This window comes from Drechmeria coniospora, chromosome 01 (assembly GCF_001625195.1).
Source record: "Drechmeria coniospora strain ARSEF 6962 chromosome 01, whole genome shotgun sequence".
NCBI lineage: Eukaryota > Fungi > Ascomycota > Sordariomycetes > Hypocreales > Ophiocordycipitaceae > Drechmeria > Drechmeria coniospora.
The window spans coordinates 10,505,407-10,520,766 of record NC_054389.1 but is presented as its reverse complement, the minus strand read 5'-3'; the positions used below and the strand labels follow the sequence as shown (position 1 = coordinate 10,520,766).

At 58.9% G+C, this 15,360-nt stretch overlaps 2 protein-coding genes across 2 annotated transcripts; one reads left to right on the top strand and one right to left on the bottom strand.

Moving 5' to 3' along the window:
* Positions 1 to 1,330: 1,330 nt before the first annotated feature.
* Positions 1,331 to 9,018, top strand: DCS_02797 (uncharacterized protein; the record flags this gene model as incomplete). The annotated part of the gene is made up of 4 exons (XM_040800123.1): positions 1,331 to 5,057; positions 5,344 to 5,353; positions 5,669 to 5,921; positions 6,043 to 9,018. 4 exons carry the CDS (start codon positions 1,331 to 1,333, stop codon positions 9,016 to 9,018), a joined length of 6,966 nt encoding a protein of 2,321 aa, XP_040661006.1.
* A 1,700-nt stretch (positions 9,019 to 10,718) lies between these two features.
* Positions 10,719 to 12,849, bottom strand: DCS_02796 (uncharacterized protein; the record flags this gene model as incomplete). Its single annotated transcript, XM_040800122.1, has 6 exons — positions 10,719 to 11,598; positions 11,672 to 12,183; positions 12,243 to 12,290; positions 12,361 to 12,443; positions 12,521 to 12,597; positions 12,680 to 12,849. 6 exons carry the CDS (start codon positions 12,847 to 12,849, stop codon positions 10,719 to 10,721), a joined length of 1,770 nt encoding a protein of 589 aa, XP_040661005.1.
* Between the last annotated feature and the right edge of the window lie 2,511 nt (positions 12,850 to 15,360).

Sequence of the window (15,360 nt, the reverse complement as noted above, 5' to 3'; positions counted from 1 at the left end):
GGACGGGTTCGACAGCGGTTGCAGGACGCAAGGGAGAGGGCATGGCAGTCGCACAAGCCTGTTTTCGAGATGAATGTAGCTGATAACGCAGACAAGGATATGAATTAATCAAGCGCTCGGAAGGGATGGAGCTGCTGTTTCACAACGGACGCTGCATCCCTGGGCCTCTCCGTTTCCTTGTCCTTTGCACCGCTCGATGCATCTCTACATCGTCTACCATCGACTAGTGATAGCGGTGTCTTCGGGCAGCCTTGTGCGAGCCGAGTCACTCTGTGGACGACACGGTCAACGCTTCTACAACAAGCAGATGGGCATATCATTACGGAGCAATGATGAGAGGTACGATTGATCGACCGGAGCGTCTATTCGATCCATGAACCACAATGCACGCTGGCTGGGGACACGAAGCTACCAGTATTGCTGCCAGCGAGAAACTGGAACACATACATGGCTGAAGCAGCCGCCGAACCGGACGTAGGAAAATCGAGGCGCCCGGGAAGTGTTTTCGTCACATGTATCGGTCATCTCGGGCCATGACTGGAGGAAGAAGGCTTCGATTTCTTTGGGCATTTGGGCTCTGGTGCCGGACAGAACCATCCCTGCACCTCGTACATTGGTTGTTTTACGAGCAATATACGGCCGAGAACTCCGTACTCCGTACATGGATTACATAGATCCATGTGTAATACGGACCACTGCACCGGGCGACTTGAGACCTTGACGATGTTCGGTGACGTTCGGAGACAGCTGCGATGTAGAGCCATTAATAGCAACGGGTATTCGTAGCACCGACCGAAGGCGTCCAATGGAGATTGAAGGAGCCTTTATTACATGTGTGCCGAAATACGATACCTCCTTTTTTGGTTGAAACTTTGCGGCGTTTGCCTTCGTGCCCGAGCTCCCACCGTCCAGCCGCGATTGCGATTGTGGCGTTGCGGCTGCCATGTGTCCAGACAGACACGGCCGATTCAACCATTCAATCATTGGCCCCTTCTTGGAATTAACCTCTCCCTCCAGCCATTTGCTCTTCCCACGTCCATCTTGCTCCATCATCATTGTTCCCCTGCGGCCGTCAGCCATCGGATCCGATGCGACGGCATTGAGGCGAGCCATCGTCGGCGTCCGCAGACGACGATCGAGGGCCAAGGAAGCATCCCGTCCCATCCGTTTCCACCGCGGTCACGGCCTCGACCACGCAAACGACCCCGACGACAGGTGAAGGGGTAGAACAGTGCCGAGCAGTAGCGGAGCAGGGCAAGAACAGGGCAGACACTGCTGCGGAGCAGGACAGAGCAACGCAGAACGACGGCGACATTGGACAAAGACAATCATGGCCAGCCTGCCGATTGGCTGGGAGTCCGACTACGACGGTCAGCGATGGTTTTACAAGTTCACAGCCAGCGGCCAGATACAATACCACTTTCCGACCGCTGGCGATGAATTCCCCGAATACGTCGACTCTTCCGCGCCCGCGCCCGCGCTCGCACCCGAGGAGCGGCTCGAGTCGCAGCAGCAGATGCGGCGACATTCGGCCATTGGCATCACCTTGACCACACCCTCCTCCACCACGCCCTCCTACACGATAAGCCCCGACGATGGCAGACCCAGGCCTCGCAGGGCGGTCATGTCCGCCACGGCTCGCCCCATCAGCGCCGTCTGGGAGGGTGACGGCTCGGACGACGATCAGCAGGTCTTCCAGCCCGAGAACTTCATGTACCTTGGCCCAGGCACTTACTCGGATGTAAGCCCTCTCGTGGAAGAGGAAGAAGAGGCCGCGAGACGCATCGTTGCCGGTGAGATATTGGAACACCCCTCCGACAACGGGCAGAACGTCTCGGCCGACGGCTCCAAGCGGGCAAGTCCTGCCACCAGTGCGGGGACGACGCCGAAGATGCAAAAGGACGAAACGAAAGATAGCCCACCCGTCGAGTCCGTTCCCGTGTCGCCGGAGCGCGCAATTCACAAGATAGACGGCGGCGGCACGTTGCATGAACTGCCGGTTCCGCACCCCCAGGTCTTTGACCCCGTCGGCAACGTGGCCGAAATGCCGACGGAGATTACAGCTGTCGCTCGTGTTGAACTCCATCCGGACCCCATCGAGATGGCCGATAGCTCGGTGCTGGCGCCGATAGAGGCGCCTGTGCCTGTGGCCTCGTCCGAGCAGCCCGCCGCCGGGTTGCCCGAGAAGTTCGGCCCCGCCGGGTTAAGGGTGCCGCAAAAGGTCCGGAGCAAAGATGCGATCGGGGACAAGAAGGAGAAGATACCGGCGGAGCGTAGTGAGCCGTCATCAAACGAATGCCCTGCGTTTCAACCTGACATGCCGGGGATGGGGGCGCGAAGCCGGTTCGAACAGCCAGCACAGGGGACGATGCAGAATGGCATTGAATCGTCGCAGCTACCAACGCCGGGGGAGTCATCACAGAAAACGTCGAACCAAGGGGGGCAGGAAACGGAACGGCAGAAACCTCCGGTAGACCAAGAACAGGAGCGGCATCGACAGTCGCTTTACATCTGGTCCCCTAACCAGCTGCCCCAGCGTGCCCACTCAACGAGCCAACCGCGGACAGAAACGGCCAAAGAATTCAAGATTGCGAGGAAGCCGGCAGGCTCTTCGGGTGTGCAAAAGAATTACCTGCCGTATGTGCCCGGGAAAATTGATGTCGAGGAATCGTCGTGGTCCACATCGGAGAGAAGGAGGACCATCGGCAGCTCAATACAACGCGAGGTGTCACTCATGATGGCCTCGGGTACCTCCGCGAACCTTGACCCAAGCACCGTTCCTTGCGTCTTGGCTCCTCCCAGGAAGCCATCTGCCGATACGACGGCGCAACCAGCCGGTCCTCGGAAAGCCGCATCCCTGCCTATTCCCGGAACCGTCGCGACACAGGCGTCCGCTTTTGAACAAGAGACGAAGCAAGACACAACGAGCGGATTTGGTCATCCTTCACAGCCGCTTTCCCAGCAAGCCGTTCCTGTGCCGGGGTCGAGTGCGGTGACTTTGGAACAAGTTGGCTCACTGGAGTCAAAAGTTCAGAACATCGTACCGGAGATTCCATCCGTCCTAATGCCAGCCCATGGACAAGAACGGCCCCCGTTGTCGAGGGAACCCTCTCCGGCTGCACAGGTGTCGGATTCGATCGGTTCAAGCGTAGCACGCCGACGAGCCGACTCTGACTCGATGTCGACTGCTGCTCACAAGACCTCTGTCCTTCCGCGCCAGGGTCAACAACCGCCCTATCCAGAGGAGCCATTCTATACGCCTTCACCAGCTCAACTGCGATCTCAAAGCTATCCATCAGCCGGCTCGCACGGGTATCCGCCGTATCGAGCAGCGCCAACGCAGGGTCTGCCATCGCAGGGCCCATCTCGGGATGGTCCAAGGGATTCTTGGCAGAAGCAACGACCGTTGCCTGCTCCGTCCGTACACGCAAACGATGCTGCCTACTCGAAGCTTTCCCAGACTGCTCGCCCCCATAGTCTTGTGGGATTCCCTTCACCGCAGCGGAGCTCGTCTGACGATCAACCCCCGGCGGTGCCTGAAAAGGACCGGTCGACGGCAGCGAAACCATCACCCTCTCCTGTTCGGGGAGGTTATCAAGTCGCTACCGTTGCCACCGGGATGATGCCTTCGGTGCGGCCCAGGGCCGAAAGCCAACCGTCCAGCTTCCCACTGCAAACCCCGTCACCGTTGGAAAAGTTTCGGCGTGCTTCCTTGAACCCTGCACTCATGCAGGGTTATGGTGAAATGGTATTCACGCCGTCGCCCATCACCAGCACCCCCGGATCAGGCCCTCGGGCATCCACACAAGGTCCACTAGTTCCTAACAAGCTGCCGCATCGGCACCCGCCGGGATCCTACTTTCCGGTTCAAGATGCAAGTCCTGGTGCAACTGGCCGGCCGCAAGCTCCCCGGATCGAATCGGCACCGAAGAAGGGACGAAAGGCGACGTCTCCGGGGCTGCTCGATGGGGAACATCCCATCGGCTACCAGGTGTCTCCGGACGGGTCCCGTCTGCCTCCCGCCAAAACAAAATCCGGCAGTCCTCGGATAACCACCGACCGGTTGCCAGCAACTCTGGCGGAGAAATCTGCCTGCTCTCCGCCTGCACATCTCCTCGGCAGGATCGAGGAGCACGACGAATCTCAGATCGGCGCGGGGCATCAAAAGGTCGAAGCAAACGACTCCAGGCCGAGCTCGACAGCGTCAGGGTCACAACACTCATCCTCGTCATGCCGGAGTATGCAAAGGCCAAGCTTGCAGCAGATTCAAGCCACCACTGCGTTGCAGATGCAGGGTCCCTGGCAGCAAGAACCAGGTCAGCGGCACCTTGAACGGCCAGCGACAGGCCCACCTCCTCGCGGCTTGGTCCTGCCGCGGAGCCAAGTCACGGAAGGGCAAATGTCGCCGCCTGTTTATCAAACGTCACCGCACGGCCAGATATCACCGCACAGTCAGGCACCACCACAGGGTCATACCATCACAGGACATTACCCTCAGCAGCAAGTTCCGTCGACTGTGTCGATGGACGCGAAAATTGCGCCGCAGGCCGTTCACCAAAGCGCTGCACATGTCTCACAACCAGGTTTCGCCAGTCCTCTAGGCAAGGAGAAGGAGAAGAAGTGGGCCAAATGGTTCCAGAGCACCAAACTTGCCCCAAGCACGGCACCTCCGGAGCAGCTCGCGCAGCAGCCTCGGGGCCCTCAAGGCTGGCATCCGAGTCAAGGTTCGCCCGCGGCCAGTGACAGGCCAAGAATGCACCCACAACGTGCTTCCGGACCGCCTACGGGCATACCAACTCCCCTGGGCATCGCGCAGGCAGGACATGAGGCTGTGATGGGGCAGGGCCGACACAGCATTTCAGGTCCTGTATCCACGTCAACGCCCACGTCCACCGTCGCACCGAGCGGGACAACTGCTCCCGGGCAGATTCAATTGCGATCTCCCGTAGAGCAGGAGTTACGGCCTCGGCCACTTTTTTCTCAGCAAGCTTCAGGAAGGCCAGGCTACAAGGAGCAAAACGCCGGAGGTCATATGGCGGCACAAGCTCCTCCCGACAGTAGGTGGGCAAAGTTGCGCTCCACTGCGGATTATTCCGGGGGCGGCTGGGGGAACGAGGGCGACTGGCAGAAGCGTGAAGGTTCTGTTTGAAGCAACAGCCAACGGCCCATGGGGATGTTTGTTGTGGATTTGGTGTTCTACCATATCCTGCAGCACTCTCCATGTCAACGTCTAGAGCGCTGTAAGGTGCAAAGATGCTGCAAGCAATGGATCTGCCGTGTGCTTGGATATATTTCAGCATGATGAGTATACATAGTAAGTGCTGACTAATACTACAAGTACAGTACACCTACTGTAAGTAGTTGTATAGTACGGAGTAGGTGGACTTACTTCCATGCTGCACATGTACATTAAGTATAGGTTTGTTTCGGTACCAAGTAGAGCGGAATTCAGCATGCATTACTCCGTATTAATATTATAATTATTAATACGGAGTACAGCAAGTAAGTAATATTACTCCGTGCGGAGTACTTACTTACAGCATTAATTGAAGTACAACTACGGAGTACGGAGTGCTAAGTATACAGTACTTAAGTAGACTACAGTATGTATTAGAGTGGGGCTGCTTCTCTGTGCATAAAGGACAGCCATTTGTGAATCACGTGATAGCGCGTCACCGCCGCGCAAATGGAAGCCATTCATTCTCCTCCCCCCGACGTTGGCTTGGTTGCTAGCCTTTGTAGTCGAGACTCGATCCCATGTCTCCCGATTTCGAAATGTTGAGCAAGTTACGAAAATGAGGCGACCCGAGCCGCGTGCGCGGGCAGAGTTGACGCCGATGGCCCTCGATGGGAGCAATGAATCCCAGAACAGCGAGGCCGTCTTCGCGGCCCATCAGGCCTGGTTTCGTGTCGACAAAGAGGTACGTACTCGGGCACCCTCCTCTCCCCTGCATGCTTACGGACCTTGTGTCACGTCATCCATCGCCCGTCGCTCGTCGCTCGTCATCTATCCCTGTCCAGCTAATCCATTGGTGGTGACAGGCCAGACGAACCGATGATCAAGAAGAGACGGTGACTGGCAACGAGGTAAAGATTGATGGTGGTGCCGTCCACGAAGCCGACGGAGTCGAAGCCGAGGATTTACCCTGGAAGAATGACTCTTCCTTCGTAATCAAAACACACGCCGTCGGCGAAAGGTCCCTCGCGCCAGACGGCGCAGCGTTGAAGCAGACGCAGACAACGTCGACGGCTGGCCTGGGACGGAAGATGGACGCCTCCCAACAGACGCCGACGCAGGTCAACGCAGACCGCGACTACGATCTCTTCGCCCATCTCCTCCCCGCGAGCCCCGATGAGCCGACGCAGCAGAACAGCGAGGAACAAAGGACTCTTCAGGAGGGCGACACGGGCGCCGTCATCTTCGATCACCTCAGCGATCACGTCCGGCCGTCATCCCAAGTTTCCGTCGACGCCGGCCTCGAGCCCACGAGGAGCGACTGGCGCACCACCGACCATACATCTCAGCTCAACTCCAACACCGGCTACACTCCGTACAAGCCGCAGGATCTTCCACCCGAAACGCCGGCATTGCCTACCAACCCGTTTGCCGCCAAGCTGAGCGTCCTGGCCCCACTTGCGGGGAGCCAGCTCTTCGGCCAGACCCAGCAGCTCTCGTCGGCGGCCAAAGCCAGCCCGACCTCGTCGCGGCCCTCCCCCAACATCTTCCTCAACTCTATCTCGCCCAACGCCCTCCAGACGTCGCCCCTCAAGAACCGAGCGAATATTTCCTCGCCAACCGACGCACGCACATCAAGCCCGCCACGGTGGCACGACGTCCCAGGGACCTTGCTGAAGGACAAGAATGGACCTGCCGTCCCCGAGGACAGCCCTGCCGAGAAGGCCTCGGCAAGGGAAGAACTCATCCCCGAGTCACCCACGCTTCAAGCAGCAAAGGCCTCCGTCGGCCGGCAACCGTTCGCCCACTACGTGCCGATGAAGCAATCGCAAGAGAGAAAGACGAGCGGTGGAGAAAAGCCGGTCGACCTGGACTCGGATGACGACGATCCCCTGACGATGCAGGAGGAACGCCGGAAAGCGGTGGAGAAGAAGCGGGCGCGGGCCGAAGCCGAGATGGACAAGATTAGCTTCACCAGGCACTCGCGACGGGACTCTGGCGAGCACCAGAGCAGGAAGAAACGGAGAGTTTATAGCAGCGGAAGCACCTTCGGCGTGGACGCAGGCACGGGCGCAGGCGCAGGTGCCGACCCAGGTGCGGGCGCAGGAACGGACTTGGACAAGAGCCAAGACGTTGCAGTCATCCGTAATTCTCAAAAACTTCCCACGGCTTCGTTGGACATGCCGATCGCTTCGACCAAGGCGACCCCGGGCGAAGCGGGTGGAGCGGGCGACGACCTGGAGCCAACACATGGAGAGCCGGAGAACTCTGGGCAAGACAGGGAAGGGGAGGACGATGCGCTGGACGAGGATATGATCCCCGCTACCAGCCCCATACGATGCCCATCCGAGGGGGAATTGCCGAGACCATCGGCTGCTTCGGACCCGGAGCTGCCAACACTTGTGGAAGTCGATGCCGACGACGGCAGGGATGCTTGCGGCAGCACGGCAGACACCTCGTCTTACCCGCCCACTCAGCGACGAGCTCCAAGAAGGAAGGATGGCGGAGACAGTCCGGCCCTCAGCTCCGAGTCGGAGGGATTGCTCGTCGAGGCTGGCGCGGTGGCAAAGCCTCGCAGAAGTGCTCGCAACTGCCTGACTCCGCACCAGCCCCGTCGTGCTCGGGAACCCGTCATGGAGCCAACTTCCAGCTTGTCAAGCTTATCCGTGACACCGCTTCCGTCGTCCACGACGACGCCCGGGACCCAGGAGTCACGGGCGGCCGATGGAAGGCGGTCAGCGAAAACGGTGTCGCCGGCCAGCAGCATGAACCTGCGGAAGCGCGCGCTGAGGAGCGCGATCGAGGCTGAAACGGCAGATGGAGTAAGGCGAGCGTCCAAAAGGGTGAGGCCGTCGGCGAGCCTTTTGTCGGACTCGACGGATGAGCTGCATCACTCTCAGCCGCCGGCGTCTACCTTTGACAAGAGCGGCCTACCGCCCTCCAGGACGGGGCGAGCCTTTCGCCAGAGCATCACGTCGACCCATCGGGGCCACCGCCTGTTCGAGGGCATGGTCTTTGCCCTTTCTTTCCTCTCCGACAGTTCAGGCCAAGTGCGGGAGAGTCTGGAAGGTAGGATCTTGCAAGCGGCCGGTACCGTGGTCGAGGAAGGGTTTCAAGAGCTGTTCGAGCTGTCGGCGAACGCAAACGCGACGAGCAACACGGCGACCGACGACACGGATTGCATGAGGCTGGCAAGGGCCCGCGCGAGCTGCGGATTCGCGGCCGTCATCGCCGACGGCCATTCAAGGACACCCAAGTATCTGCAAGCCCTGGCCCTCGGCCTACCCTGCCTGTATCCTGGCTGGATCACCAAATGTCTGGACAAGGGGAACGTTGTCGACTGGGAGCCATACCTGCTGAGTGCCGGCTCATCCAAGGTCCTCGGCGGCGCCATCCGATCACGGACCCTGTCATCGTACCCGGCCCTCGGAGCGAGGCTGGCGGATGTCATGGAGCACAGGCGGAAGCTGCTGCTGGGACAGAGTGTGCTGATGGTTGTGGATGCCAGGAAGGCACGGAGGCCGACGACGCAGCACTACAGATTCCTCGTTCAGGCTCTCGGACCCTCCCTTCTGTCGAGGGTGTCGACGGTAGAGCAAGGCCGGGACGCACTACGGCAGGGCGAACGCCGGGGGCAGCCGTTCGACTGGCTGTACGTCGAAAAGTCCGTCGGCACCGTCGACGACGTGCTTTTGCCCGCACCGGAGTCAGGGCCGAAAAGGAGGAAGAAGGTCACTGCCGGGGCGCCGGTGGGGGGGATGGTGCGTGTGCTGTCCGACGAACTTGTCAAGGAAAGCCTAGTTCTGGGACGGATGGTCGAGCCGGACGACATGGATCCTTGAAGGGTGTTGACCCAATGACGCGCGACGTCACGAGTGGTGCAGGGCGGTTCCGACAAGACACGAGCGAGGATGAATTCCTTGCACCTGCTTTTCCGGCAATATCACCTTACGCTCAGCTGGCTACATGACTCCGAGATTACACGGTGATGCTTCGGTGCCATCGCCGGCGGCTACGACGTGGAAAACTCAAGACTTCGTTCGATGACGTTTCCTGCTGCGCCTGACCCGCTAGCAGATCATACCGCCGTCTTTGGATACACGACTCCCTCGGGATTCGCTAGGCGACGAGTGCTAATGAGCGCCTTGCGAGGCACGGAATTGCCATGTGGCACACGACGCAGCGGAAGCCTTGAACACAACGGCCTCTGGACTTGAGAGGGCACCCACAGGCAGAGGCAGGCAGCGAGGGAATGGGCCACTCGCAGCATTCTTTCCAGCCGAGCCGGCTTGGTGGACCCGGATAGTAGGTGTAGATCGATGCAGACTACCTCTGTACATCTATTGCAAGTGTGCTACTGTACGATGGATCCAAGTTGTGCAATAAACAGTAAATATACATGTGATGCATACCCATACCAAGCACTCCGTACAAGCACCCCGAAGTAGGCACTTGTGCGTGTAGGTACCTGCTGCTTAGTAAGTAAATAATTCGCAGATATATCCGTATGTGTAAGTAATACTTGTAGGTGTACGGAGTACGGAGTACAGTACATGTACTCAATATTACTTCGTACATTTACTTACGGTACAAGGAGTTGTACTGTATACGGAGTACATGGCGATTCGATATGTGACACAAGTAGCATGTAATACAGTACGGAGTTGAGGTGTATCCGCACGGAGTACTCCGTACCACTAGCCCACTGTGGCTGGGAATCGGTAACACGACCTCCTGAGAATCGGTGTTGTGCCATTGGTTGGTTTATCTCAGGTGGATCCGACTGCCAAATTGGGCATCAATTGCCGTCGTCTGAGCCACTCAAAATTGCCCATAATATTGAAATAAAGAGCACGCTAATAATAACCAGCCGGCTGGGTCCTTAGCGCAGGCATTGTGAGAGAGTAGGATCGAGGGCGATGCGAGATATTCCGTCCCGGCTTGGCACCTGGTCATCGATCCGTCCTGCCCATGGCGGAATCGACTCCGCCGGGGCTCCGCCTGAACCCCTCCCTTCCGGATCTCGGATGGTGATCACCATCTGGGAGCCCCAGCAAAAAGCAAACATATTGCGGCAAGGAGATGAAAGACAACGAGCGCAAGGGCGAGCGTGCTGGACAGAAATATGGCATTGACGTAAGGAAACAATAGATGCAACGGCGCAAGCAGCCTCAACCTAGCATGCCTCGATGGAACGACGTACGATGAAAGTACGATGAAACAAGCCAACGCGGAGTGGAAAAGCGTCCAAGTCAGCGTTCAGCATTCACTCGTTCCTTTGTTCATCTACTGTGCACGGACCGAGTACGTATGTATCGCATGATAGGGGGCCAACGAAGGACAGTACGGGACGATCGGCCACCGCGCATCGGAGCGGCAATAGGGAAAGCAGACTGGCACGGGCGCGCGCACGGCGGCAAGGCGAGGTTGGGCAAGTAAAAAGTTCCGAAGAGAAAAAAAAATAGAAATGTATTCAAATAATATATCCAAACGTATATCCGAAAAATGCGCGCATTATGAAAAAGATATGTACTCGCTCCCACTAATAGCTTATTTCCATCTGTTTGTAGGCTTTCACAGTTTGACTGGATTGCATCACCGTCTTCAGGTGCGACTTCACACTGCCCTGGACGTTTTTCATGTTTTGGTAGTTCACCTGGAAGTTCGTGTTGACTTTTATGTTCTTCACCTTGGACATTTTCCGAGCGCCGAATTTTGGGAACTGGTCTTTTTGCACGGCTGGCGTGATGAGGACATTCTCGAGCGTGGCGTTGAGGCTCTTCGGGAGCTGCTGGAGGCTGCCATCGGGATTCCAGATGCGAATCGTCATGCCATTAGAGACGACGTCGCGGGTCGTGTTGCCGGCGAGATTTGCCGTCTCCACGGGCGCGACGACGCGGTCGAGAGCCAAGGCGGCCTCGAGAGGACCGGCGGCCGGCGCCTTCATGACGACGACACTGCCGCAGACCTTGCCGTCGACGCTAATCTCGATCTCGCACGGCCTTTGGAGGTCGCCGCGTTCGGCCGTGATGTGAACGAAGAATCGTTCGATATTCTGCGTCTCGGCCCGGCGCGCGATGCCTTGGCCCCTGGTTTGGCCCCGGGTTGGGCCGGTGGTTGGGCCGTACATTCGGTTGATGAGGGTCGTGGCCGACTGCGTCAACTGGGCAGGCGACATTCTCCAGTATTCGAGGCCCTCGTACGTGTAGCCAAAGTTCCGGATGTTGCGGACGGTCTGGGTCGTGTGCGGAGAGCCGTTGGCCATGTAGAAGGGCTGGAGGGCCGACGCCGAGTTGATGGTGGTGCCGCCAGGGGTCGCCCAGCGCGACTGGCCGCTGTACGAGTTGGTGAAGATGCCCTGCGTAGGGTGGATGGCCTGCCAGTAGCTCCAGAAGCGGTCGATGTTTGTGTGATGCAGCATGCTAGCACCGGGTCAGCGCCCGACGAAGGAAATGGGGAGGAGCGGAGGAAAGGAGCCGGACGGGGGTGACGTACAAGAGAGGATCAAAGGCGGAGAGGTCCGGGCTGAGGAACTGCTGTCCGCACGCGCCGTCCCAGTGGACACCGTTGTGGATGAGCTCGAGACTGACAATGTTGCCGCCGGAGACGGCGAACTCGGAAAAGGTGGTACCGCGGGTGAAGAGATCGTAGATCCACGACCTGTACGGGCGGCGGGCGAGCAGCGTGTTGGCCGACTCCGGGTACCTCTGCGGCGACGGGCACCGTGTCGTCTGCTGCAGGTTTTGGAAGCCATCGAACTGCCGGGCCGCGTCGGGGACCTTGTAGTTGGTGAGCGGGTTGCGGACTTCCCTCGGAACGACTCTGTTTCTGTTGCCGTCGGGAATCATGATGGTGACCCTCTCAGGCACCGTCGCCGGCGGCACCGTCGGGTTCGAGGCCCAATCCCAGTAGGGGGCCCGGAGTCGGTTGGCGGCAGCGACGTACTGCGCCCGGACGCTTTGAGGATATTTGAGGGCGATGCGCTTCGCGTTCATGACAAGCGCTTGCTGCCGAGGGAGTCAGATCTGCGTTCTCTCCGCGCCGTCGCGCACGTGGGTAGGCTCACCTCGTAGAGTAGGACGTATGGTCGGTGCCACGACACAAAGAGTGCCTCCTGTTTCGTGCGGGTCAGCAGGGATGCGCCTGCGGATGGCGGGTGGCAAGCGAGGGCGGCTGCGACTTACACCGTGAGGGCAGTAGCCGGCCCAGCCGGTAGCCCGTCTTCCTCCTGTGTTGTTCCACGCTATGAACGGTCGTCCGTGGATGCCTTTTGGGTTCGTCTCGTCAGCACACGCACCAAGACGGAGGTCCGTCGCCGGAGAAGGGGGAGGGAGGGTGCGTTACCTTCGATCTGGAACCAGCCAAGCGGGTTGTTCACGTCGCGGGCCTGCATGGCCCTGTTGGCGCGAATGTAGAGATCCCTACGGTGGTGTGTGAGCATGCTTCGAGCCGAAGAGTCGCAGCCGGCCAGGCCAGGTTGCCGACGGCACGAGGGGCACCTACCACATGGGGCCGCCATTGGCTTGGAGGGTGTTGATGTTGAGCCTCATGGGCGCGGCACCGTTGTTTTCTGGCGGGATGGGGACACCGGTGATGGGATAGGGGTTCTGGGCCACGGCCAACGGAGCGGCCGCGAGGGCCAGAGCGGCCACGGCAATGTTGGGGATCATCATGATGGGGGGGGGTATCGATGCCAGCAATGTACGTCGGTTGATGAGAGCGACGTCACTTTGAACAAGGCAGCAGGGTAGGGCTGGAGAATGCAGGGACGGGGGGATGACGGCCTTCTTCTACTCGCGAAGTCGAAAAGACGAGAGGCGGGCTGTATATGTACTGGCAGCTCGCACCCTGATGTTCGAGCCGGCGTGCTGCACCTGCAACTTCGGAAACGAGGCTGCCAAAACGATGCCGCTGCGCTAGCGGCAAGGGGTACGCCAGCTCGGCCGTTAGATGCGACATGTCCAACCGCCGCCCGACGAAGATGTCGAGCTGACGGGGACTAGTAACCGACGGCCTAGGTGAGGGTGAACTAGCGTGGTGGTCGGGTGTGAGTGGAGTTGGACAAGCGACAGCGGCACGCCTGACGAGGGGGGGCACGAGGGGGGGGGGGCAGGCAGTTCAGCCAAAACGAACCAGGGGGTGAGAGGGCGGCCAAGACCCGGGCCAGGGACCAGGACCAGGGACCAGGACCAGGAACACGGCGATTTTGATGGCTGTTGTTTTTTTTGGCATCTCCTTTCTTGGTTCTCTCGTCCTCGACTAGCGCCTTCATTGCATCGCTTGGCAGGCCACCGACAGCGAATTATCGGACTATCGCTTCCATCTTGATCGGGACGCAAAGGGCAACGGGCAAAAGAAGAGCCGAGAATGACGGACGGGGGTTGGTTGTCCCGGTCGCGACACGCCTGCGTCTGCTCCCACGCATGCACGGCACAGCCGCAGGCAATGCACTTTGTTGCGTGCTGTTGCATGCTCGCATCCGCCACCGTTCGAGTGCCGCCGTGCGTGCCGACTCGAGCGAGTCACGTTGATTATTCGCGGGGTTGACGGAGGCGGCGGAGGGGATCGTTTGGCCGTAGCGTTTGTGCCCGTCCATGACTCGATGGATGAAGACGGCGAGCCTCTCTGATTTCTCCCAGCTTCACGGTTTCGGCGACGAGATCACGTGCGCCTCCGCCTACGCGAAGACGAATGGATATCGAGTGGTGGGCAACGTAGCCATGAAGCAGCACGCATTTCCATGCCGTGCCATGGATCTGTCGTACGAGAATAGGGCGACGTGGGGCAGCGGATGGAGAAGGGCGCGACGGAGGTCTAGTGGAGGGAGCATTGGATGAGGTGCGAGACAGCGACGAGACAGCAGATGGCAGTAGGCGTAGGAGAACAAGGACTGTGGAGAAGGAAAATGGGAATAAAAAGATGGCTCGGATCATCCCAACCACTCTCGCCCCTTCCCTCCTGCGACCGACTTCCCCTGATGAGGAAACAAACAGAAAGGAGAGGGTTGCGTCGTTCCTTCCTCGATACACGGCAGCGACCAGCCACGAACCGGCGGTTGGCTTCAGCTTTCAGGAGGGTGGAGACGAAGGGGGGGGTGGGGAGGAGGGTGGGGGAGGGGCGGCAAGGACGGGGAGGCTTGCGTTGGGCCTTGCGACCCACCACCACAGCCACAACCAGCGTCCGTCGCCACACTCCCTCTCCCTATCAGGCCCGTGTCAGCCTCTCTCCCCCGGACTTTCGCGAGGTGCCCACTGTAAGTGCTCGTACAATACGTGTACATGTACATGTCTTTGTGGTCATGGCCGGGCCTGCTAGCAAGTACCTCCAAGTAGTTTGCGTGTCCAAGTGTACTGTACGGAGAACAAGTCCTTACGTACTGTACACACTACAACTACAGTAGGTAGGTACCTAGTAGCTGCACATAAGTACTGTATGTACAGTATGCATCTGCGCCAAGGTACAATTACATGTACCGTACCTACCTACAGTACTTACAGCAGCAAGTGCAAGTAAGCAAGTACAAGACGTTCCTGCAGGCCAGCCCGCGAGTGCAGGTACCGGCACACGAATGCTCTGCACAGTTCTCCGTACTCCGAACATATCAGCCATAAAAGTACCTATTCCTCCTCGTCCGAGTCCAATTGCTTTTGGGACAAACTCATGTCGCGTGCTGGCCGGACGCCACGAATGGGGCGTCGTCGGGCCTTGCAGCGAGCTGAGCCGGGTGGCCCTGCGGCGGCCCCTGCTTGGTTGTGTCAGATTTGGGAGGTACCTGCAGCCTTGGCGCGCATTGTCAGGAGGTGATGTGGGTACGTTGCACATACCGCCCATGTACTTACTTGTGGTACATGTGCAGGTACAGTGCTCATAGCACGGAGGGCCGTTACTACATGTGCAGTTACAGGCATGTTGCATATAAGTAGGTATGTCGTTAACGTGCGTTGGATATAAGTACATGTATCGAGTGGTCGCCCGCGAATCGCCCATGCACAAGAGTACTTGCCGATATTTATAGACGCATAATCGGGAGGATTGCCTCCACGGCACCACAGCAAGATCTAAGATTAAGGGGTGCATGTCCTTCTGTGCTGAGCGGCAGCCCGCACGTGCATGCATCCTACCAAGTTGCCGTAGCTGTTTGGCAGCACGTCACATGCGGCATTCGCATCAGTCCGCCGAGTCCT